Below are 26,454 nucleotides of genomic sequence, written 5' to 3'. Positions count from 1 at the left end.
TCCTTAACGTCCCCCACAGCCAGACTGTTCTCAGCACCAGCTCGTTTTAAAAAGCTCCTTTTCGAAAATGCCAGGGTCCCAGCAGGCATGGCCCCTGTCTCTGAATGGTATTCTCTGCGCACTTGCAGGAGGATGGAGAACCTGGAAGCAGGAGGGGGATGGCTGTCATCCAGGGAAGAGGTCAGAACGGGTGGAGATGAAAAAGTCAGAACTTCCCCCAGCTTTCTCCGGAGCAGCCCAGTGTAGGGGAAGACTCTTCTTTCATGCAGCTGTTTGCTAACGGATCCCTGTGAGTGTTTAGATGCAGGGAATATCCTTTGTAGGTGGGATGGGTGAGGATGGCAGCGGATGTTCCCGGCTCCTCTCTGCAGCCAGGGAGAAGCTCTGGCGGCAGAGCGGGGCTGGGCCGGCAGGGGGCGCCGGCGCTGCGGCCTCGGCGCTCTCGCAGCTTCCTGACACCGGATGGGGCTCGGGCGGTAACGGCGGCGGGCACCGCGCAGGCTGCAGCCGCCCGCGGGATGCTCTAAGCATGGACCTGAGAAGCGAGCTGCTCAAGTCCATCTGGTACGCGTTCACCGCCCTGGACGTGGAGAAGAGCGGCAAAGTGTCCAAATCCCAGCTCAAAGTAAGTGGTGGTGGTGGGAAAAGCTCCAGCTGTGCCCACCCCCGGGTGGAAGGGGGCGCCCCTTCTCCAGCTGTGCCCCCCACCCCTCCGAGAGAAGGCATGATACAGCTGTGCCCAAGGGGCGATCCTTCCCCTGCCTCCGGAGGGGGGGGATCCAGCTGTGCCCTCCCCCTGCAGAAAGGGGTGCTCCTTCTGCAGCTGTGCCCCCTCCCTCTAGAGGAAGGGGAGAGAGCCAGCTGTGCCCCCTCCCTTGAGAAAATGGCCAGAGCGACCTGCATGCTAGAGCCGGGTCCTTTTCGCTTGCAAGTTTCAGGGCTTCGTTTCGCTGTTGCCGAGGTTGGTTGTAGTTTGTGGAGGATGAACAGATTTCTCTAGGGAAGGGGGGGGGGGGGTGGAGATTGCTGCATTTTGTGAATGAGCCTGGCCAGAAGCAGACAGGTTTGATTTAGGATTTTATTTACAAGCTCCATCACTTGTAACTTCTCCCAGATGCTCCCCTCCCCGGAGAGAAAGGGCCATGCTTAAAAAAAAAAAACAAACAAAAAACTGTTTTACACACATTGGACTTTCTGTTCAGCCTTAGACGCTTTGAATACTAACCGAGGAGGAGGATTTTAACAGAACTGACTCTAGTTTATCCCCAGAAGGACCCAGGGACAGTGTTAAAAGTCAGATCAATCTGGGCTCCACGCCACCACCACCACCACACACACACTTTACCTTCTCAGCTGATAGAAATTCTAGTTTTGTTTTGGTTTATTCTCTTTGAAATCTTGCAGATCCCAGACATCACCCCAAGCCCTTATCTGTGCCTTAAAATCCTTCCTTACCAAAGAAAAATAGCATTGCAGAGAGCATCTAGAGTGCAAGAGCTTAGTGAGGGGGGGTCTTCTAGATCAGGCGAAACAGAGCCACAGCACTCAACTGAGAATCAAGAACCTCCCCCAGACACTAACATCTGGCAGCCTGGTAACTGCAGGTGTCTGACACGTCTTTATGTCTCTTCCAGGCCCTGAAATCTGCTTCCTCTAGTCTTCAGTGGTCCCTGCTACATTTTAAGCTCTCCATATGTCAGGACCGCTTCCAGCTGAAAGCAGATAACATTCATGCCCCAGAGTACCCCTCTCTCTTCCCTTACACCCCCTCTCTCCTCTCCTTCTCTGGCCTCTGCCAGACTGTACTAGACTTGGAGCCTTCAGCCCGTACGCGTCACCCCTACGGCTCTCCTTCAGCCCCACTACCACACTGTCGGGGAAATAAATAGCTACAGCCTGGTTCTTTTCCTGCAGAAACCTCCAGGCCATGGACCATGATCCAAACCAGCTGTGACACTCACTCTAACCATATGCTTAATTCAAATGATCTCGTCTGTTGGGGTTTTTTTTTTTTAATTTGTTGTATCCGCCTTGAGGCCATCCTCGTCTATGAGTGCATTAAGGACCGAATCTGTTGCCGAAATGCAGTTTCATTATTCTGCCATTCTTGCTTTTTTCCAACTGGTCAGATGAGCAGGCAAGGCCCCAGTACATAATCCAGCTGCCTGCCGTGCCTCCTCACCCAGATCTGTGATCATCTAAACAGCTCTGGAAGCTAGGGAGGTTGTTGCCTGATCACTGGGCAGCCGAGCTATGCGGCCATCACCAACCTGTCAGCTGCAACCCAGATGCTTTCTGGGGAATTGCAGCCTGTCGGTTCCCTCCTGGCCTGCGCTTCCTCTATCTGCCCCTTGTTTTCTCCTCCTCAGCCCTTCCCTTGCCTCTGCTCTTGAGGGAGTGGGGTTGTTTGCAGGACTGCTGTCCTCTCTGTCAGTCCCACACTCGCCTGAATCTTCTCGCAGGGCCAAAAAAAAAAAAAAAGAATTTGGTTTGGTTTTGCAATTTATTTAGTTTTTTTAAACGTAAGAAATGCCAGACTGGGTCAGACTGAGGGTCCATCAAACCCAGGATCCTGTCTCTGACAGTGGCCAATCCAGGTCACAAGTACCTGGCAGGGTCCCAAACAGCAGGTCCACTCTTTCTTGCTCAGAAGCAGGGGGTCGGTCATGCCTGTCCCCAGTCTATACAGCTAATACCGCTTTAAGTTTTCTCCTGTTCAGAGTTTTCTTGGTTTGACTATTTTACAAAACTGCAGCTCGCTCCCATCCAGCCGCCATGTTACATAAGATCCCATGCTGTCCGATTATTTATCTCGACCCCTCCCTCCCACCCCCCACCCCCAGCCTGCTTACAGAAATGATCCCCAGTAGCCCCTGCCCCACCAGTACGGTAAATGACACTGGAGCCAGCGCCGTTGTCCCCACGTCACTGTCATTTCAAACGGCAGCACATCCTGTGGTTTCCAGCATCTCTGCATCTACCACCCTCTCACCAGAGAAGTAGTTTCTCACGTTTCGTGTCAGCCATCCCCCCCACCCCTGGTTTTTCCTTTTCTGTGGAAACCTTCGCCTTCCTGGGACTTGTCGAATCCTGTCCGATGTCTGAGTGTTTCCTCCGGCGAGCGTCTCTCTTTTTGGGTTTGTACTGGGGGCAGGTGGAGAGGATCAAATAAAGTACAAAACGCTCCTGAATCCCTGAAAGCAGAAAAGAGTTTTAAAGGAGACTCCACATGGAGCAGGCATTTGTTTTTAAGTGAAGAAGCAGCAGTGGACGGAGCTGAGGGATTATTTGAAAGGAAGGAATTTTCAACCCTTCCCCCTCCCGCCATTCCTACGCTGTTCTTGTGGCCAAAACGAATCTCTTAGGCCTGGGTTTATCAAAATGCGAAAAATATCGCATGCGATAGGAAAAGGGGCGTGTTCTATGGTAATAGGCAGTTTATGGCTAACCTTTTCACACTTTGCCATATTTCCTGCTTGCAACCACTGGGTGGACCGTTTCTCGCCCGGCCCTAACGCTAATGGAGAAAGGTGCAGTTAAAGCCGTGCGATAGGGGCTTCGCAAAACTGTGAGCCCCGCCCACTCCCGCCCCTAACTCCTCCTCTTTTTCAGATTTGCATCACACCACGCGTTACGGCGCTATCGCAGGCGTTAAAAGCGTTTTCGCACGCGCGAAGGGGTTTTTTTCTCATGCGTTAAAGGCGCTTAACGCATGGGAAAACGAAATAACGCGATTTGATAAATGACCCCCTTAAACGGAACGTGCTCCTGGAGCCCAAACACCAGAAGCTCGCCCCCCCGGTCAGCACTGGGGGCCCTGCAGTGCCAGCAGCTCGGCTGCTTCTGGGTCTTTGCTCTCTGATCCTGTTCCATTCCTGCTGCCTCTCAGCCTGCCTCTACCCTTTTCCCCTCCTGCTACCTTTGTGTGTTTTCCCTTGGCAGTGGGGGATGTGGTCCCGGGCAGGTGTTATAGGTTAGGGGCACGTGGCAGGAGGCCCAACCGTTTTGCCAGGGCCGAGAGTGGCCTTCCTCTGCCCAGTTTACAGAGCCCGTGGTTCTTCCACAGCACATGTACCTGTAGCTGGGTTACAAAGAGCCGTTCCCCAGTGTCTGTCTGGGTCAGGACACGTGGACTGACTTTTGAAATGACCACGTGCTGTTTTACCCACTCTCGGCCGCCTGCACAGATAGCAGGGTGTGAAGGACATGCGTACTCCGAGGTAGCCAATTGCCTAAGGGAACTAGCCCAAGCAGTTTCTTTTTTCAAATTAATTCCAAGATACGCGTGGCCGGCAGTGCAAAAGTGCAACCTTGCCGCTGAGTGGGCTGGTCAACACTGCCCCCCCCGGCCACAGTACCGTCTGTACTTTTGTCTCACGGTGACTTCTGTCGGTCTGACAGATGGAAACCAATCCCTGCAGGGGAGCTGGCAAAGTCTGGGCCATGCCGGGTCTCTGTCTAAGAGTTCAGCACGCATCCAACAATGGAATAAGTCCGGGCACGCCGGGTGCTTGGTATTCTCGCTCAGGTAGGTGAAACCACTGGCCAGGTCCATCCTGACCGTCTCTGTGCAGTGCTGGAGAAATATGGGATCCCGCTGCCAGCCATCAGAATGGGTTCAGGCTCTGTACGGTAGCAAGACCTAGCACCCCTGGCTGGGTGGAGGCAATCGTTCAGGTCACACAGGCTGGTAGGGCTCCAGGTGAAGCGAGGCTGCAGCAGCCCCAGTCACATCCCTTGGAATCTGGGAATTCTGCTGCACAGCTGGATGCTGACTTGGGATGGACGGGAGGTCAGACAGGGCTCTTGTCTGTTATCTTTCTTTCCTAGCATGGTGGATGCCCACAGATAAAGGACCCATTCGCCCACTCAGTCTGCTCAGTTCTCTTCTTGGATTTTCTCCCACTTTGTGTAGAGTTAGGGAAAGGGCAATATCAGTAGCTGGGCCTATACTACGGAATAAGATGCTTGGAGCAGATAAAAAATGTAAAAAAAGAGCTCAAACCCTGGTTTTCTAGCAGGCATTTAGTGAGCTGCTAACAGGAATTTAATCAAGAGTTGCAGTCTGAGAGCTTTGCAGAGTTTGGCCTCATTCACTATACTTGTAAGTATGAAGTGTCATCCTATGAAATGCTATGTTGCTGTTTTTTGTTGTTCATATTGATGCATTTTATATTTACTAATTTAATTTATTTGTTTTCTGTTCATTTATTTTGTTGTTATTTTATGGATGTTATACTGTGAACCACTTTGATTGTTAAAAGTGGTACAGAAGAAATGTTTCAACAAATAAATGATCATATAAAGTCAGGATTTATGCACAGGTCTGCTAAGCCTGTGCCTAGGGTGGAGGTGGCAAATTGCCATCCCCCGTCACCCTGCAATCCTGCCCCACCGACTGCTACTGCTGCCACCACTCTTCCCCCCAGACGTCCGCTCCCAGCTCCGACAGTGACCCTCACAGGGCAGTAAATGCAATGACCACGGCTGTCCTTAGGGTTTGGTGATCAGGGCCACTGCCCTGGGCTCTGTACTGTGGGGGTCTCCGCACCACCTTGGGAGCCCCATCCCCAGCATTCCAGGGCCCCCTGCATGCCCAGGCCCTGCCCACTCCAGGCTTCCTGGGGGAGAGGGGTGACCCGTGAGTGAGGATCTAGTGCCCGCACTACTGGAGCCGGGAAACAGCCCCGGGCTCACAAATCCTGAAAGGTTTGCCGGGGTGGGGGACCGGGACAGTGCTGTGGGGCAGCAGAGGAATAAATCCATCCCTGATCGTATAGATTTCCCTAATTATCCAGCACCAGCCGCGTGCATTCCCCACCCGGGTCTCTTTTCCTACCCCTGCCCTCCGTATCTGTCGTAATGCTGGCTCTCGTCTTCGGCTTTGATTCTTACAAGACTAAAGCTTCATCCAGCTCTCATTCCCCCTCCCGGGTCTTTCCACCAAGCTTTGCAAATAATTCTCTTTCTCAAAATACAGAATTCAGAATTCAGTGCTGCAAAGATCTCCCCCCTCCCCACCCCGTCTGAGTTGTAAGGAGGGGCTGCAAGCGCCGGAGCGTGGCTGAGATTGGGAGCCTCCCTGCTACTGGAGCCAGCTCAGAGAGCTCCTTGTAAACAGGAGGTGACGATGGGAGGGTTTCAGCAGCGTCAGCAGGGATCAAATCTTGTTTTATTTCTCAGGGCCCCTGGTTCTCTCCCTTCAGATCCAGTTCAGTCTCCTTACAGGAGGAGTTGGGCTCCTCCCCAAGCAGAGAGCTGGGGGCCCTGCGTATGGTGGCCTGCGTCTTTCTGATTTGATGGGGATGGATCTATCCCCCCTCTCCCCTGATACTTGGATCTTTTGGCCCCGTTGTGGAGTGGAGGGTCTGAGATCCCAGCACTAAAAAACAAAAGGTTTTCTCAGTTCAGTCTTGCCAAATTGCTCCTGAGCACCTCTATAAAAGTAACGTCAAATTAGAATAAGTCCAAAGCAGCTCCGAGGCAGGAACTGGTTGCAGCGCTTCACTGTGTGAGGGTCGGTTCTAGTGCTTTGGTCCGTCCGTCTGAGGGCACAATAACTTACCTACCAGTGGATCGATCGGGGCGAAAGTTTGGTTAGAAGGATCAACCATGGCCCTGATCCGAAAGGTTGAGGCCATTGTTAATAAGGCTCCAGATTCCGATTCAGACATGGGCTTGGTTTGTTTGGCGCAACTCACTTTCCCTCAAGCCCCGAGCTTCCAGTCCTGCCAGGAACTTTCCCCCAGCTCTGTACGCCGCCATTTATAATGGGGCTTTGAAGCTGTGTGTGTGGGGGGGGGTGTCTCAGGGGGGTGCTATAGAGCAGGATTGAGGTGCATTGGCAGAGCTGTCCTGGCGGGGGAAGGGGAGTCTAGGTACTGGACTAAAAGAGAGTGCTGTATCGCCGACAGGGAGGACGTCTCCTGGCTCATGGTCCCGATGGTAGCTGGTGGACCTCTCCTCCTGTAAGCTGCCCCCTGCCAGCATGTCTCAGCGCTCCAGAGGGCCTGCATCTAAGTGCAAGAAGACAGTTCACTCTTTACAGATGCTGCCACAGAGGGTGCCAGTGAATGCCAATGGAGGTGGTGGGTGTTCATTTTAATGAGGCAGATTCCTGTCCAGCGAGAACTGCTCTTCCGGAGGCAGCAGAAGTATTATCTCAGGACGGAAGTAGCTGTTATCAAGAAACCTTACCAGGCATGGAGGAGCCTTCTGAGGGGAGGTTGCACAATGTAGCTATTTCCTGGACTCTCAGAGAAGACTAACTTGGGTCTTTTCATAGCAAATGCTGCTGCTAACGTGCATGGTCTGAAGGACACGTGTCAGGACATTCTTATGACCAGAAGAGTATCTCAGACTGCACAAGCAGAGGTGGAAATGTCACTGCCATTACCACGTATCAATGCATCGCTCCCGCAGCGCTACTCGGCGTGCACGGCAGCGGGCAGGGCTGCGCCTTTCAGAGAGGTCTCCCTCCCCGCCATGCCAGGTCATCGGCCACGGGGCAGGGAGAGGCCTGAGAGGAGACGTCAGAGAGTCTCACATCTGTATGCGCCTGGTCTCTGACCGCCAGCTCAGATCTGCTCAGATGTGCTGGTTGGAAGTCACTTTCAGATTTCCTCCCAGGAATGAGAATGCAAAGCTCAGGATGTGTCCTCGGATACAAACAGCGAAGGTATCCGGCAGCAAGCTTTACATCCCCTTGTCACGCTGGCGTATCCAAGAGCTTTAAAGAAGGGAACTTTTCCTCTTCTAAAGCTTAAATCTGCCTCTTTCTCTAAATTAGCAGTGTGGGGGCACGGAAGAGGACTCCATAAGAAGGGCTTAAGCGGTACGAATCCCCAAACTGAAAAATGAAATCAAAGTGGTTAGGACCGCGGTGCTGTCTGGCTGCTGGAAATGAAAAACCACAGAGCCTCAGTGCTGGATTTAAACGGTGAAGCACTGTCCCCTTTACCCAATAAGCAGGCAGCTCCCGGCAGCCAGTGACGCACAGGAAACCTGCAGGCTTCGCTTCTGCAGAGCCACTGTGGCAGGCAGTGCTGCCACCGCCTTGGTGATAAGGCAGATTTACCCTCCCTGCTTGTCCTCACATGGTGCAGGACGAGAGAGGGTGGACTGGGCAGGGAGGAGCAGTCCAGGGCTCAGAGCAGGAACGGGAGGATGGAGGGAGCAGGGGCCGGTGGCACGGAGGCCCACAGGGCAGGGCTGGAGATAGAGAGAGACCAATGTGACTTTGTATGTTTCACCTTTTTGGGTGCTAATGCAGGGAAATGAGGTCACAGGAAGTTTGTTTGGTGGCTTCAGCTAAAGTCAGAGGCTCATAAGAGGCAGGCAGCAGCAGACTAAGGATACGTGTCTGTCTGTCTGCCTGCTATGTGGCAGATACAGCAGCGATTATGGACAAACCTCAGACGGCACTTGTCACCCGAGAGTGCGTATGTCCTAATTGGCCCAGAGCACATGAGATGTAGATGGAGAGATTGATAGAACTGCACCCAGGAGTCTCCCTGTCAGAAACACCCAGCTTATTATTTCCCAGGAGGTTTAGTCATTTCCTCTTCAAAGGGCCATCTTTAGGCAGCTGTGAATAGGGTGAGCACCTAGCCATAGGCATTAGGGACGTGCATTTGTTTCTTCCATTTTGGCGGGTACCCACATACCTCGCCAACTTTCTAGTACCCGTGGGTAAAACCGAGAGCGTGCATGTATTTTTAATAACGAGGCACACCCATGCTCTCCATTCCCCACGTGTCCTAGAAAGTCAGCGCGAGCAGCGGCGGGTTCCCGATGAAGACCGTCCCGGGAGATACCACGTGACTAGCGCGACCGGCCCTGTCAGCGAGGCACGTGCATACTCACCGAAACGGAAGAAATGAATGCACCCGAGTGCACATCCCTAATAGGCATCTGCCTAGGGCAAGGGCTAGCCAATGCTGGTTTGCATGATATGCAAATAAACCCCTTGCATATAATCATTGTGGTTATCCTGAAAACCAGGCATGTTGGTGGATTTTTGAGGACTGGCGTTGGCCACCCCTGGCCTAGGATGCAACATTCCAAAGGTTCCAAATTCCTGGCTTGAAGAGGAGCCTTCTTAGGACCATGAACTGGTGCCATTTCAAAGGGGCACCACCGTGGTGTCCATCAGCCCCTCCTCCACGTTCCAGTCTGCGGGGTGGACTCTGCATTCTCTCTCCGGTCCTGTCTATGTCCCTTGGCCACCACAGTCAGGTCAATCTGAAAAGGCTGATCCAGTCCTGGTTTTCCCATTGCATGCTGGGAGCACTGTAAGTCTGGCTGTCCAAAGAACAGAAAGAACTACATCTCCATGTATGCACTGGGGCAAAACCAGGACTGGGTTCAGCTTGTTTAGACTGACCTGGGTGTGAAAGGCACGACTGCACTAGACCCCGCAGTAATAGCTTCACACAGGTTTAAGGACAGCCCCATGGCTTGGGCTGATAGTAGGAAAGAGCTGGCTTGGGGGTGCAGTTCTGGCCCAGAATGAGGGACGTCGCTGATCTCATTCATGGGCTCGACTGCTAGGAAATAGGATGGTGGCAGGGTGGCGGTGAGCCCCGCAGTGGGGGGGGGTAGGTGGGCAGGGGCAATTAATAGCCTCACATGCCTTCCCCATGCTAGGCCTCGCTCCTCATTGGGGTCAGGCTGCAGGGAGGTGATAGTTTGCCTCACCCACTACGTCTTATTCAGGTTCTCAGCCAAAACGTCCAAGAAGGGATCCATCTTCCTCAGCTCACAACTGGCAGCTCAGACCCGATGCCTAATCTGAAGCAAAAGGCCAGGCACATAGTCAGCATATCCATACGGCCCAAAGTGCGTCTTATTTAATAAGAGAATGCTCCGGCAGTACAGAGTAAAATGTAAGGACTTGTGCGGCTTTCCTTGTCGCCCGGTTAATGAGAGATGACAGAGCCACCTCTTATCTATCCTTAGGCAGCCCAGGCTGTTTGATTTATTGATTTATTTATTTGCTTTTATATACCGACATTCATTGGGGTACATCACATCGGTTTACATGTTAGCAAGGACGAACGAGTCTTACTATTTTTACATGGAATGGAGGCAAATCAACAGGTAATACAATTAGGGACAGATTTTCAATATGCGCGTAACCCCCGAAAAGCTGCCCCTGCGTGCGCCAAGCCTATCTTGCATAGGCTCGGTGGCGCGCGCAAGCCCCGGAACGCTCGTATGTCCCAGGGCTGGCAAAAAGGGGCGGGGCATGGGTGGGGGCGGGGCCTGAGCCTCCAGGCTCAGCGGCCATTTGCTGCTGTGCCCGGGATCGCGAGCCGGCTGTTAGCCGGCGTGCATAACTTCTCCAACAAAGGTATGGGGGGGTTTTAGATAGGGCTGGGGGGCGGGTTAGGGAGGGGAAGGTGCGGGAGGGAATGGAGGCAGGCTACGTGGCTCGGTGCGCGCAAGGGGGTGCACAATTGTGCACCCCCTTGCGCGCACCGACCCTGGATTTTATAACATGCGCACGCATGTTATAAAATCGGGCGTAGATTTGTTCGCGCTGGGTTGTGCGAACAGATCTGCGCCTAGGTTTTAAAATCTGCCCCTTACATTTTAGCAGTGGTGAACATTGAAAAAGAATTGATTCAAACAGCTGAACAGGGCACTAACGATGGTTACATAGGGAGGTGGGCATCTCTAGTTATTTACATAGGGGAGGTCTGTACATAGGAGGCATAGTGGGGCTCACTGAGGTACGCGGGCATGTCTAAAGGTTAAGTAGGATTGTGACGTTTCCATTTTATTGTGAGGTTGGGGTGGGGGTGGGGAGTTAGGTTTGAGGGCTGGAAGGCTTTTTGGAAGAGCCAGGTTTTTAGATTTTTTTTTGAAGGACTGGGTGGAGGCCTCCAGTCTGAGTTGCTCAGGGAGTGTGTTCCGCAGGGAAGGGCCGGCTATTGATATGGCGCGTTCTCTGCTTGCAGTGAGGTGGGCTTGTTTGGCGGAGGCGATGCTTAGCAGGCCGGTGTTTTTGGATCTGAGGTTTCTTTGGGTGCGATGGTGGTGGAGGGCGTCTTTCAGCCATTCTGTGTTTTTATTGTGTATGGATTTGTGTAGTAGGGTGAGGGCTTTGCGTTGGATTCTGTGGGATATTGGGAGCCAGTGAAGGTCTTTTGAGGATGGGGGTGATGTGGGCGGAGCGACTGCTGTTTGTTAGGGATCTGCCTGCTGCATTTTGGAGTAGTTGCAGGGGTTTGAGGGTGGATGAAGGGCTATTGCTCTCGCTCTGCCCCTCTTCCCTCCGTGCTGCATTAGGGGAGGACTGGCTGGAGCTGGTCAGCGGAGCCTAGGCCTCAGTTCGTAGGAATGCCATGGGGATATTATGGACAGATTGTTCCAGTGGCAGAAGAATGGGATCTGTGTTTGAGGCTAGACCTCCGCTGAGTCTTGCAGTTGGTGAATAATTTATCCAGGATGGGAGGTTCAATTCCTCCCAAGAAGCTGTCTCCATGCCCCAGCGGGCATGGAAGACTTGTTGGCATGGTGCAAGCTTCATTTTACTCTCTCAGCTGCTGTAATTCTTTCTGGTCACACTGCTGATGCCGAGGAGAGCATTTCCTTCCCCCCTGAGTGCCATGTGCTGGCATTCGTGCCATTGCTGTCAGTCTGCATGGGATGTGGAAGGGAAGTTCACCAGCAGGAGTTCTCTTTTGCTGGTCATTTTCCCTGGGCAGACTGAGATAAGACACATGGGCACTGAAACCCAAGAGGTTAAGAAAATAACTACATAAGGAGTTGATGCACCACCTGCCTTCCCCGTTGCTCTTGGGGCTTGAAAACATTTCCAGTAAAATTGTATCTGCTGGCTGAAGCCTATAACAGTAATCCCATCCTCAGTTTCAAAAATGCTGTGAGGAATGGGAATTAGTTGTAGGAGCTTTGCAATGCAGGTCACAGCTGATAAGGATAGGACCAGGGAAGGCAAATGCCTTTCACACATCCAATCAACATTTAAGGAGGTCTAGAAGTCTTGAGTGCAGTATCTATTACTCCTGGGAGTCATATGCCCACAGTATCCATCATGCCTGGGAATCACATGTCTTGGCACTGACATGGACACAGTGTCCATCACTCTGGGGAGTCTCATGTCACCAGTATCCATCACCCCCAGGAGTAACATGTTCACAGTGTCCATCGCTCCTAGGAATAATATCCCACAGTATCCATCGTGCTTGGCAGTGGGCTGTGACATGTACACGGTGTCCATCGCTCCTGGGAATCACACGTCTATAGTATCCCTCGTTCCTGAAAGCCACATGTTCACAGTCTCCATCGCTCTTAGGAATAATATTCCACAGTGTCCATCATTCCTAGGAATAGTTTCCCACAGTATCCATCGTGCTTGGCAGTGGGCAGTGACATGTCCACAGTGTCCATCGCTCCTGGGAATCACACGTCTATAGTATCCCTCGTTCCTGAAAGCCACATGTTCACAGTCTCCATCGCTCCTAGGAATAATATCCCACAGTGTCCATCATTCCTAGGAATAATATCCCAGTATCCATTGCTCCTGGGAATAATATGCCACAGTCTCCATCGCTCCTAGGAATAATATCCCACAGTGTCCATCATTCCTAGGAATAATATCCCAGTATCCATTGCTCCTAGGAATAATATGCCACAGTCTCCATCGCTCGTAGGAATAATATCCCAGTGTCCATTGTTCCTAGGAATAATATCCCATAGTGTCCATCACTCCTAGGAATAATATCCCACAGTATCCATAGCTCCTGGGAATAATATCCCATAGTCTCCATCGCTCTTAGGAATAATATCCCAGTGCCATTGTTCCTAGGAATAATATCCCACAGTATCCATTGCTCTTGGGAATAATATCCCACAGTCTCCATCGCTCTTAGGAATAATATCCCAGTCCCAATGTTCCTAGGAATAATATCCCACAGTATCCATAGCTCCTGGGAATAATATCCCATAGTCTCCATCGCTCTTAGGAATAATATCCAAGTTCCATTGTTCCTAGGAATAATATCCCACAGTATCCATCGCTCCTGGGAATAATATCCCACAGTCTCCATCGCTCTTAGGAATAATATCCCAGTGTCCATTGTACCTAGGAATAATATCCCACAGTATCCATCGCTCCTAGGAATAATATCCCACAGTCTCCATCGCTCTTAGAAATAATATCTCCATCATTCCTAGAAATAATATCCACAGTCTCCATTGCTCCTAGGAATAATAACCCACAGTCTCCATCACTCTTAGGAATAATATCCCAGTGTCCATTGTTCCTAGGAATAATATCCCACAGTATCTATCGCTCCCGGGAATAATATCCCACAGAATCCATTGTTCCTAGGAATAATATCCCACAGTCTCAATCGCTCCTAGGAATAATATCTCCATCGCTCCTAGGAATAATATCCCACAGTCTCAATTGCTCCTAGGAATAATATCCCACAGTCTCCATCACTCCTAGGAATAATATCCCAGTGTCCATCACTCCTAGGAATAATATCCCACAGTATCCATCGTTCCTAGGAATAATATCCCACAGTCTCCATTGCTCCTAGGAATAATATCCCACAGTCTCCATCGCTCCTAGGAATAATATCCTCTCAGTATCCATCGCACTTGGTAGTGGGCAGTGACATGTCCACTGTGTCCATCGCTCCTGGGAATACCACGTCTACAGTATTCCTCGTTCCTGAAAGTCACATGTATGTAGTATCTTGCTCCTGCGAGTCGCATATCTAAAGTGCTCATCACTCCTCGATGCCTGTCCGTAACTTCCATGCAGATGTAATGGGTTATCAGTGGCAATTAGAGAGCAGAGCTGGAGCAAACTGAATTGAGTGAGCCCAGGCCAGGTTGTGCCGCTGGCAGCGGGCTGAGCTGCAGTCTGCATTGCCAGTCACTAAAAAGTGATTTTTCTCTCTTCCTCCCCTCCCCCGGCAGGTGCTGTCCCACAACCTATACACGGTTCTCTGCATCCCCCATGACCCCGTGGCCTTGGAGGAACACTTCCGAGATGACGACGATGGGCCTGTGTCAAGTCAGGGTTACATGCCATACCTCAACAAATACATCCTGGACAAGGTGAGCTCCGTCCCTACAGAGACCTGTGTCTCCGTGGCTAGTGAAAGGCTCCGGTGGCCAACAGAATTGTTAGTTTGTTGGAGCGTGTCAGTGAATGGCAGGTTTGATATATATCATGATGATTTTAGTTTAAAGTCAGTCTCGTTGAATTATGGTTGGAACATGAAATACATTTGATGTCGGGCATTCAATCATAAATTCTATGTGCCATGGCAGCCCCCACCCCCCAATAATCCAGAGACTCCTCTATGGGGGGAGTCAGGGGATCACGATAGTAAGAACCCAGCAAGATGGACCGTAAAAGATTGTAGCAGGTTTACATTTTATATCTCCGATTTCCTGGGTTCTTATTACTCTTATGTTCTTAGATCTGCACGTCTCATTGCGACAGTTCATGATGCCTTGGTTATTCTCTTCTGTCATGAGATTCTCAGGGTCTCTTGTATCCCAAATTCCATAAGAACATAAGAAATTGCCATGCTGGGTCAGACCAAGGGTCCACCAAGCCCAGCATCCTGTTTCCAACAGTGGCCAAACCAGGCCACAAGTACCTGGCAATTACCCAAACACAATAAATATGCATGAGATAGACCTGCATGCACTGTGTGCAGATCTCTCTCATGCATGATCATTTTGGGGATCCTGAAAACCCGACCTGTTAGTGACACTCCGGGACCAGAGCTGCTTACCCCTGCCATAGATCTTAAGTCACTCTTTCAAGCGCTTCCCACGTAGCCCCTTCTGTTCATCCTCTACAGGACATGCACAGTCCGTTCTCCTTGTATTTGTCTCCTTCGTGAGCTGCAAAGAATCCCCTTCCTTTTTCCCAGCAGCCTCTGCGGAGCAGAGTTAGAACGCCAGGCCCTCCCGGTCTCTGATTCCACCCCTCAAGGCCCTTTTAGCTAATTATCTTGTAAGGCCCTACCCTCTGCCACCCCGGGGGCCACGTGTCTGATCATCTTTTTCACATTTCCCTCTCCTTTGCCCTATCCATGGGGCCTTTATAAAGCATAAACCCCATCCTGTCTGCCCGAGATTGTAGACAGGGCTTGGTTTTAAACCCCCTCCATGACTGATTATCTGGATTAGAGCTGGAACGTGCTGTTATAGATTGCTATGGTTTTATCGTCTTTCGAGCTCAGGCTCTGCTCTAACTGTAATCTCCATTGATTGGCGTCCGGCTGTCCTGCAGGTGGTGGAAGGATCTTTTGTGAAGGAGGACTTTGATGAGCTTTGCTGGACCCTGACAGCAAAAAAAAACTACAAGGCCGATCGGAATGGGAACAGCGTCGTGTCCTATCGGGACGCATTCCGGCTCTGGTGCCTCTTCAACTTCCTGTCTGAAGACAAATATCCTCTCATCATGGTACCAGATGAGGTAGGACTTCCTTTCACTTTCTGGTATTTGGCTCCTTCGTAGAAATGCCGTAAGAATTAAGAAATCCATGCTGGGGGTGGAGCAAAGGTCGTTCTGGCCCAGCTTCCTGTCTCTGACGGCAGCACTAATAGGACGAGCCTGAGGGTTCTCCCTCCCAGGTTCTTGCGGCTGTAGTTTAGGGGTGTGCTGAACCCAGAGTGACACCCTGTTATGTTAAATAGCTGCAATGGATCTGGCTTTCATAAGTGGGATCCCTTTTTGCACCTTCTCATGCACTTTGCATCCACCATGTCTTGCAACCATTTCTGGAGACCGAATCTCAAAAGGGACAGAGACAGGATGGAGGCGGTGCAGGGAAGGGGGACAAAAATGGTGGGGAAGGGGGTCTCCATCAAATGACTTACAAGGAGAGGCTGAAGGATCTGAATATGTATTACCTGGAGGAGAGGAGGAGCAGGGGAGATAGGATACAGACCTTCAGGTACCTGAAAGATTTCAATGATGCACAATCAACGACAAACCTTTCCCGTTGGAAAGAAATCAGTAGAACTAGGGGTCAAGAAATGAAACTCCAGGGAGGACGACTCAGAACCAACGTCAGGAAATATTTCTTCACAGTGAGGGTGGGGGATGCCCTTCCAGAGGAGGTGGTGAAGAAGAGAACAGTGAAGGAATTCAAAGGGGCATGGGATAAACACTGTGGATCCCTAAAGACCAGAGGGGGTAACTTGCTGGTGGGGCAGTTACTACCCTTAACCAATAAGCCTGATACTTTGGATGCAATTCCAATATTGTTCTCTGCTATAACAGCAAGAGGTAACAGGGAATTGGACTCAGCAACCAATAAGGGCCTCGACTTTGACGTTCTGGGAAACTAAGTAAGGGGGAGACCTGTATGGCTCAGCAGATGCTACCATAAGCTTGCTGGGCAGACTGAATGGACCGTTTGGTCCTTTTCTGCCATCATTTCTGTTTCACTGGTCAGTCTGGGACAGAAGTACCTGGCAGATCCTGTAAAGTACATCTAATTCCTATTACTCACTCCCAGGGATAGAAATAGCTTTCTTTAGTTTGCCTGGCTAATAATAATGTGTTATGGACTCTTCCTCCAGGAACTTGTCCAAACCTCTTTAAACCCCGCTCTGCTTGTCGCCTTCACCACGTCCTCTGGCAACAGATTCCACAGCTTGATTGTGCGCTGAGTGACAAAGTACTTTCTACGATCTGTCTCGAATCTGCTGGTTGTTAGTTCCATGGACCGTCCCCTTGTTTTACTGTTATCTGAAAGGGTAAATAGCTGTCTTTTATTCACCCATTCCTCCTAATTTCCTCACCATCAGCGGAGAGTCACGCCTGTCGTAATGATGTCATGGGAGGAGCTTATGTTATTTTCCTGCCTGCTAGGACTCATACAGAGCAAAGCATTTTATTTTAGGAGCACTGCTCAGTCTCAGTCCAAATATACTGTACTTTGAGGCACTAAGCATAAGCAAACTCTCCTGCCTTTGAACAAGAGCAGTTATCAGGTCCGAAATCCAGCTGTGCCCCTGCGGGTCTCTACCTCTCCATGATAAGACAGGGGCTTGCTTTGGATTCTTGGCCCCAGACTGTGTCGGGAGGAGGTGCAGCTCTCTGCGCTGAGAAGGCACATTTGGTGGGAGCAGATCTGTGTTTCAGCAAGCTCCCTGGCGTCTGCTGGTGCTTTATGAGCTGAGCTAGCCGGACCATGGTGCTTAGCTTTAGCTTTGCAGGTTGCTTAGGTTGGTCAGTGTGCTGCTTCTCTGAGGAGCTGACTGAAGCTGGGAGGCAGGATCAGCACCCTCGGCAGGGCCTTCCCGAAGTCCGCCCTGACAGTGCTGAGGCAGTCGCTGAGACTAAGGACGTGTCCTGAGGCCACAACAAAAGGGGAACCCCCCTCTGTCACAGGCAAATCTAAAACCACGAGAAATAAAGCGTTGGTGCAAATAGGCCTAGCCCAGGGTAAGAGCTAGGGCTGCCACCTAACGGAAATCAGTCTGGGCAAACTCATCCACGTGGCATGCACGGGGGGTGTCAGAGGTAAACTCCATGGTTGCAGCGGCATAAGGCAGACACTGGGTTGGCCTGGCAGCTCGATAGGTTGGATGTTTCTGATTAAAGTGATGTGTCGTGTTTGGTTTCCTGGTTAAGGGTGTGAATATCATTTTAAAAATGTAACCATATAAACGATAAGAGGCAGTGAAGGCAGCAGCGTGATAGCGGATAGACCCGGACCGAGGCTTGGAAGGTGCAAACAGGGAGCGCCGATCAGCCCAGGCCCAACCCAGTCCTCCTACCCCCGCCGCAGATAGGGCCAGAATGATTTAATGGAGGTTAAGACTCTATTTACGATTTAACACCCCTGTTTCATGGATAGACTTTGCACATCCAGGATCTTCAAACGCCAAAAGAAGTCACCTGGAGGGGTTTTCTTCTGAGGAGGGAGAAAAATCCCATGATTTCATTGAAGTCCTTCAAAAAAGTTTAGGAATTGCACTGTCCCAGTCCTCTCTTTGCAAGTCGTGCCGTCACTGTACTCAGCGCAGTACAGGACAAGTCACTTTCAGCTTTTGCAGCTGTGCTGGAAAGCGAAGATTAAGCGGAAGGCTTCCCAGATCTTTCCTGGGTCGATTCCCTGCTCTGGCCGTTCTCAGCCTGGAAACTTGGCTTAAGCTCTTTTCCTGTTGCTCTTCTGCTCTGTGTAGGAACGGTTTGGGCGTGCAGAGGCCTCTGTTAGAAGGGACATGGATGTGCTGTAGAGGAAGGCTAAGAAGAAAGGGTTGTCCCAGGCTGCTGACTTGCTTGCCACTGTCAGCTGAAGCCTTTTTTTTCTGCCAGCATTCAGTCCTGGTCAGTAAATAACATTCCAGCCACCACGTCCTCCTTCTGCAGTGGCCACAGGACAATAACATCTTTATAAACGTGTTGCCAGAAGTCGGTACTTTCCCTCTGCAAGCCTGTGTGTGCCGAGGATGAGAGCACGCTCTGAGTTAAGGCTTCTGGGAGCAGGGGTAATTTGTAACATATGAGCTGGGTGGGGGGGGGGGGGGGGTTCCCAGGGGGCTCCCCATTGTTTGGGACAGCCTAGGCCATTCCTGGTTTTGTCCCATTGTATGCATGGAGATCAGATTTCTTTAATAAAAAAATAAAAAAAAAAAGCAAACAGGACCATAACTCTGTGTATGCAGTGGAATAAAACCAGGACTGGCCCAGCCATCTCGTAGCCAGGAGCAATAAGTATGGTGGTTGCGGGCCAGAGGATATTTGCTCACCCCAGAGCAGTCTGAGGGAGGGTGAGGGCAGAGAGAGGAGGTTGGGTTCGGGTACCGTCCGATTGTTCCTTCATCACCCTCACTTAAGGTTGCCAGCTGACCCAGGTCACCTCTGACAGGCTGATCCAGTTCAGGTTTTACAGCATTGCAGTCCCTGCCTTTCCCTAAAAACAAAATTTGGAACTTCAGGTCCAGAGATGCAATGGGGCAAACGCAACTGATTGCAGAAGGACCTTGGCCGGTCTAGAGCAGTGGGGCATCTAAGTGGCAGATGAAATGCAATGTGGACAAGTGCAAATCGATGCCACATAGGGGGAAAAAAAACCAAATCCCAAGTATAGGCACAGACTGCCGGGTTCCTTATTGGGTGTCACTACCCAGGAAAGGGGCTCGGCGCCATTGCGGGCAGCACCTTGAACTCCTCGGCTCGGCGCGAGGCAGCGCTTAAAATGTTAGGAAGGCTCCAGAAAGGAACGGAGAACCTCACATTCCCTCTGGGCAGATCTGCGGTGCCGCCACCTCGCCTTGGCCATCGTGTGCAGTTTTCGACTTCTGCCGGTCTCTACTCGTACAGTTTCGAAACGCAGAATTAGGAATGGATCAACATCAAGTTGACAGACTGCCTCCCCCCCCCCCCCCCCCAAAGACCTTGATTTGGAAGAGAAAGTAACATTAGCAAACACAGGCAACTGTTGCAAAGTCAGAAAATTCAGAAGGAGAAGGAACAGCTGACTCAGCAGGCTCCTGGGGAAAAGAAAGGTGGGGGAACTGTCCCCTCCCCCACCCCACAGCCAGGAGAATCTGATTTTCAGAGATCACAAGCAGAACTCCAGTACATCCACCCCGAACCCTCCCAGGAGGCCCTAAATCACCCCCAGAGGGAGCAGATCTCTTTTGAATCCCGTGAGGATTCCCCTGCCCCGAGCAGGTAAAGGGTCACTCAGCTCAGGGCTTCGGGGCTGTCCACGCCGAGTACCTAGGAGATGGCTTTGTATGCATTTTGGTTTTACCCTGAAAGACAAAGCTGCAGATGTGGAGGTCGGGGGAGGGCAGTGGTGACTGTAAGGACAAGTTGACGAGAAGAACTCTGCAGGTGTTGTGCGTGCGAGGGAACTGGTTATTCACCCATCTATAACAATCCCCTAATTGCAAATAACTCGCATTTATTTATTTATTTATTTTTTAGCAAATGTGAGTCCACTGTTCCTAAACATTTGCCCTTAGCAGATTGCAGAATTTTTCTGATAAAAAGTTGCTTTCCCTTTCTAAGCGTGTATAGTGCTACAGTTTAGCGTTCTGCAAAGCTCTCTCAGTCTGCGGACTCCAGGACTACTCACAGCATGCAGTGATCCCTGCTCTCCGTTCCTGTGGCATGATGCCGCTCCCCTCTAAAACCCCCGTTTCCGCAGCAGTGTCACAAATTCCCTGTGCCGGCGCAGTTTTGAAGGAGCAGCGCCATGGCACGCTGCCTAAGGGTGCCACAGTCCTATATCCGGCCCTGGCAGCGTGCAGATGCGTGTATACATGAGAATAAAGCATTGTTAGCGTACACTGGCATAGATTAGTGCAGATGTAGGCAATCAGGTCCTTAAGTGCCACATACGTCTGGTTTTCAGGATACCACAATGAATATTCATGAGATGGATTTGCATACAGTAGAAGCAGTGCATGTAAAGCTGGCTCATGCATATTCATTGTAAACTTTCCTGGAAAGTAAACCTGCTTATGGCACTCCAGGACTGGAGCTGCCTGCTCTCTAACAGGCCAACGGAGCGCAGTTAGCCGGCATTTGGACGCGCGTTTTGGACAAGCTAGCTTTATCCTTTATTCAGTAAGGGGTAATAGCGCGTCCACAACGCGCGTCCAACCCCCCCCCACCCCCGAGACTAATAGCGCCCGCAACATGCAAATGCATGTCGAAGGCCCTATTAGGTATTCCCGCACGATTCAGAAAGTAAAATGTGCAGCCAAGCCGCACATTTTACTTTCAGAAATTAGCGCCTACACAAAGGTAGGCGCTAATTTCTCCGGGCACCGGGAAAGTGCTTTTCTGTACACCCTCCGACTTAATATCATGGCGATATTAAGTCGGAGGTCCCGAAAGTTTAAAAAAGTAAAAAAAAAAACAACTGCTCTCCCACGTTTTTACTGTATCGGCCCGTACATTAGTGTGTCTGTATCTGGGAGTTGCAACACTCCCATTCCCCATGCGGGGACCTTCAAACTCTTGGCTGACTTCCTGATCCTGTCCCAGGTGGCTTGCAGTTTGAAGGATTTGGGAGCCCCGGGTATGGTTCAAAACCAAGAGATGCATGGAGCCGTAGCAAAGCCCTCCCTCTACACCCCCCACCCCTACCCCGTGCAGCTTAGCAGGAATGTTGTGTGTGTGAATATTTATGTGCGTTATGTGTGTCTGTAGATGAGTGTGTGAACTATTGATATGGGTGTGTAGACAGGTGTAAGTGTGCAGATGAGTGTGGAATGTATTAGTATGTGTGTGTAGATGAGTGTGTAATAAGTATATAGATAGCTGTAAGTGTGCAGATGAGTGAGTCATATATTAGTATTTGTAGATGAATGTAAGCGTATAAATGAATGTGTAATTTATTAGTATATGTGTAGATGAATGTGTAATGTGTATATTTTTTCTGTACATGGGTTTAGATGAGTGCATAAAGTATTAGTATATGTCTGGAGATGAGTGTAAGTGTGTAGATGAGTGTGCAATATTTTATTTATTTAAAAACTTTTATATTCTGCGTCTTCCAATATTATTCAGTGCAGATTACAATAATAAAGCATTCATAAAAACATAAAACAATACAAAAACAATAGTATGTGTCTATCAATGAGTGAGTAATGTTTTAATATTCATCTGTAGATGGGTTTAAGTGTATAGATGAATGTGTAATATATTTATATTTGTAGGCATGTGTGTGTAGATGAATAACATATTAGTATGTGTCTCTAGAAAGGTATAAGTGTATAGATGAATGTGTAATGTATTAGTATTTGTAGGTGGATGTGTCCAGATGAGTGTGTAATGTATTAGTATGTGTATGTAGATGAGTGTAAGCATGTAGATAAATGTGTAATGTATTTGTAGACAGGGTGTGTAGATGAATGTGCAGTATATTAGTGTGTATCTGTAGATAGATATATTTGTGTGGATGAGTGTATAATATACTAGTATGTGTCTGTAGATGAGTGTGTGTAGATGAATGTGTAATGTATTAGTATTTGTAGACAGGTTTGTGTAGATGAGTATGCAATGTATTACTATTTTTTCTGTAAATGAGTGTGTGAAGTATTTGTTTCTGTAGTCAGGTGTAAGTGTGCAGATGAGTGTGTGAAGTATTTGTTTCTGTAGTCAGGTGTAAGTGTGCAGATGAGTGTGTAATGTATTAATATGTGTCTGCAGGTTGGTGTAAGTGTGTAGATGAGTGTTCAGTGTATTAGTATGTGTCTGTAGATAGATTAAGTGTACAGAAGAGTCTGACATATATATTACTATTTGTCTGTAGATAGTGCGAGTGGACAGATGAGTGTGTCATATATTACTATTTGTCTGTAGGTGAGTGTACAATGTATTAGTATGTGTCTAGATTGATGTAAGTGTATTAGTACTTTTCTATAGATGAGTTTGTGACGTATTGGCATGTTTCTGTAAACAGGTATAAGCGTGTAGAAGAGTGAGTAATATAATAGTATATGTCTGTAGATAGGTGCAAGTATGCAGATGAGTGGTGTCATATATTACTGTTTAGATGGATATAAGTGTGCATATGAGTGTGTAATATAGTACGTGTCTGTAGATAGATGTAATTGTGCAGATGTATTAGTATGAGACTGTAGGTTGGTGTAAGTGTGTAGATGAGTGTTCAGTGTATTAATGTATGTCTGTATATAAAGTGTACAGATGAGTGGCAAATATATTATTATTTGTCTGTAGATCAGTGTAAGTGTACAGATGTGTGTGATATATTACTATTTGTCTGTAGATGGGTGTAAGTGTGTAGATGAGTGTGCGATGTATTAGTATGGGTCTGTAGATAGGTATAAGTGTACAGATGTGTGTGATATATTACTGTTTGTCTGTAGATGTGTGTAGATAAGTGTGTCATATTTATTTATTTATTTTATTTATTTAGCATTTTTTATATACCAACATCCGTTTGCACATCGCATCAGTTTACAAATAATTTGGAACTTTTAGGCAATGCCTTTACATGGAACAGTAACTACAATTAAATGAAAAAAAAAAGGAACTATATAAAAAGGAACAGAAACTATTGCTAGAAAGGAATTGGGACAAGGGGGAATTAATAGTAAAAAAAAGTTCAAAAATAATTCTGAGGAGAGGTAGCGTGAGACTTATGGAGGGGGGAGGGAGAAGGATGGGAGGGGAGAAGGAAGGCAAAATGTGATGGTAAATAAAACAAGGTCATTCAGGGAGGGGTACAAGAATTGAAGAGTGTAAGAATAAGGAGGGAAAGAAAGAGAGAACAAAGAATATACAAAATTGCAGATAAATTCAGTGACTATATTTTATATATTACTATTTGTCTGTAGATGGGTGTAAGTGCAGATAAGTGTGTCATATAATTCTATTTGTAGATGAGTGTAAGTGTGTAGATGAGTGTGCGATGTATTAGTATGTGACTGTAGATTGGTATAAGTGTACAGATGTGTGTGATATATTACTATTTGTCTGTAGATGGGTGTAAGTGTGCAGATAAGTGTGTCATATAATTCTATTTGTAGATGAGTGTAAGTGTGTAGATGAGTGTGATGTATTAGTATGTGACTGTAGATTGGTATAAGTGTACAGATGTGTGTGATATATTACTATTTGTCTGTAGATGGGTGTAAGTGTGCAGATAAGTGTCATATAATTCTATTTGTAGATGAGTGTAAGTGTGTAGATGAGTGTGCGATGTATTAGTATGTGACTGTAGATAGGTATAAGTGTACAGATGTGTGTGATATATTACTATTTGTCTGTAGATGGGTGCTGGTGTGTAGATGAGTGTGCGATGTATTAGTATGTGACTGTAGATAGGTATAAGTGTACAGATGTGTGTGATATATTACTGTTTGTCTGTAGATGGGTGTAAGTGCAGATAATTGCGTCATATAATTCTATTTGTCTGTAGATGGGTGTGTGTAGATGAGTGTGTGATGTATTAGTATGTGACTGTAGATAGGTATAAGTGTACAGATGTGTGTGATATATTACTATTTGTCTGTAGATGGGTGTAAGGGTGTAGATGAGTATGCGATGTATTAGTATGTGACTGTAGATAGGTATAGGTGTACAGATGTGTGTGATATATTACTATTTGTCTGTAGATGGGTGTAAGGGTGTAGATGAGTATGCGATGTATTAGTATGTGACTGTAGATAGGTATAGGTGTACAGATGTGTGTGATATATTACTATTTGTCTGTAGATGGGTGCTGGTGTGTAGATGAGTGTGCGATGTATTAGTATGTGACTGTAGATAGGTATAGGCGTACAGATGTGTGTGATATATTACTATTTGTCTGTAGATGGGTGTAGGTGTGTAGATGAGTGTGTGATGTATTAGTATGTGACTGTAGATAGGTATAATTGTACAGATGTGTGTGATATATTACTGTTTGTCTGTAGATGGGTGTAAGTGTGTAATGTATTAGGCTGTGCCTATAGATGGGTATGTGGGTAGACGAGATGTCGTGAAACTTTTCCCCTTCTGCTGCTGTTGCCTGTGATGTAGTTCGTGGTTTCCTCTGCCGCCTTGGCTGACTCTCTGCCTCTCCTCCCAGGCAGTGAAGTTACATTGCCACTGCTGTCTTGAAACAGTGTCACCTGAGATCCTACAAGCACCTGGAATGCCAATCCAAGACCGGCCTCGGATGTCCATGAGCAGTTAGAGTATGGCACAAGTGTGTGACAACCTTTTGCCTTCTTCCTGTCCCCCAACCCACTAACATTCTGTCACGCTCTTCGCCCAGGGCGCCCACACACACATTCTCTTATTCACTTCCAAGCCTCAGCCCTGGAGGACAAATGGAAGCTGCTTGCTCTCAAATCTATTTGAATGCAAAATGTAGAAGTCAAGGGCTTCCTCTCTGCCCTTCCTAATCAGAGCGCGCTGGTCTTGTCTTCTTCTTATTCACTGATTATCAGGGTTTCCTTTAGAAAATACTTTCCTTTCCTTTCTCTGTGCATAGCATCCTTTGAGGCTGTGGCAATAGATTGGACTCCTCTGTGAGTGCACCTGGAACCAGGGCGACGTGCTGTGGGGGTAGAAGACGTCGTCCCAGGTTTCTCTGTGGTTCTCATCTCTCACCTTCTAGAACCTATTTCCCCATTGAGGGTGGTGAGGGAGCTTCTGCCAGCTCAGGGTCTGCTGCCTTTCTTTCATTGGTTGTGACTGTCTGGTGCCCTTTTCTTATTGGCTGGCAAGGAGTTGCTACCAAGCAGTTACTGGTGCCCTTCTTTCACTGGAGGGCAAGGGGATGTTACCAGGCTGTCTCTGGTGCCCTATTTTAATTGGATAGTGAGAGGGATGTTACCAGGCTGTCTCTGGTGCCCTATTTTAATTGGATAGTGAGAGGGATGTTACCAGGCTGTCTCTGGTGCCCTATTTTAATTGGATAGTGAGAGGGATGTTACCAGGCTGTCTCTGGTGCCCTATTTTAATTGGATAGTGAGAGGGATGTTACCAGGCTGTCTCTGGTGCCCTATTTTAATTGGATAGTGAGAGGGATGTTACCAGGCTGTCTCTGGTGCCCTATTTTCATTGGATAGTGAGAGGGATGTTACCAGGCTGTCTCTGGTGCCCTATTTTAATTGGATAGTGAGAGGGATGTTACCAGGCTGTCTCTGGTGCCCTATTTTAATTGGATAGTGAGAGGGATGTTACTAGGCAGTCTCTGGTGCCCTATTTTCATTGGATAGTGAGGGGGATGTTACTAGGCAGTCTCTGGTGCCCTATTTTCATTGGGTAGTGAGAGGGATGTAACCAGGCAATCTCTGGTGCCCTATTTTCATTAGATAGTGAGAGGGATGTTACCAGGCTGTCTCTGGTGCCCTATTTTCATTGGATAGTGAGAGGGATGTTACCAGGCAATCTCTGGTGCCCTATTTTCATTGGATAGTGAGAGGGATGTAACCAGGCAATCTCTGGTGCCCTATTTTCATTAGATAGTGAGAGGGATGTTACCAGGCTGTCTCTGGTGCCCTATTTTCATTGGATAGTGAGAGGGATGTTACCAGGCAATCTCTGGTGCCCTATTTTCATTGGATAGTGAGAGGGATGTTACTAGGCAGTCTCTGGTGCCCTATTTTCATTGGATAGTGAGGGGGATGTTACTAGGCAGTCTCTGGTGCCCTATTTTCATTGGATAGTGAGAGGGATGTTACCAGGCAGTCTCTGGTGCCCTATTTTCATTGGATAGTGAGAGGGATGTTACCAGGCTGTCTCTGGTGCCCTATTTTAATTGGATAGTGAGAGGGATGTTACTAGGCAGTCTCTGGTGCCCTATTTTCATTGGATAGTGAGGGGGATGTTACTAGGCAGTCTCTGGTGCCCTATTTTCATTGGATAGTGAGAGGGATGTTACCAGGCAGTCTCTGGTGCCCTATTTTCATTGGATAGTGAGAGGGATGTTACCAGGCTGTCTCTGGTGCCCTTTATTC

The 26,454-nt window shown here is 48.7% G+C and overlaps 1 protein-coding gene across 1 annotated transcript in view; it reads left to right on the top strand.

Annotated features, from left to right (window-relative positions):
* Positions 1–332: 332 nt before the first annotated feature.
* DEF6 (DEF6 guanine nucleotide exchange factor) overlaps positions 333–26,454 on the top strand; it is a 41,377-nt gene continuing 15,255 nt past the window's right edge. The window contains exons 1-3 of the mRNA XM_029572417.1: positions 333–625; positions 13,960–14,100; positions 15,293–15,478. Coding sequence (XP_029428277.1) covers positions 530–625; positions 13,960–14,100; positions 15,293–15,478 — 423 coding nt within the window. The 5' untranslated portion in view covers positions 333–529. The remainder of the gene's footprint in view (positions 626–13,959; positions 14,101–15,292; positions 15,479–26,454) is intronic.

Source organism: Rhinatrema bivittatum, chromosome 12, assembly GCF_901001135.1.
Source record: "Rhinatrema bivittatum chromosome 12, aRhiBiv1.1, whole genome shotgun sequence".
NCBI classification, from domain to species: Eukaryota; Metazoa; Chordata; class Amphibia; order Gymnophiona; family Rhinatrematidae; genus Rhinatrema; species Rhinatrema bivittatum.
Note: the sequence above shows the minus strand (reverse complement) of the source record. Positions and strands in the feature narration are given on the sequence as shown.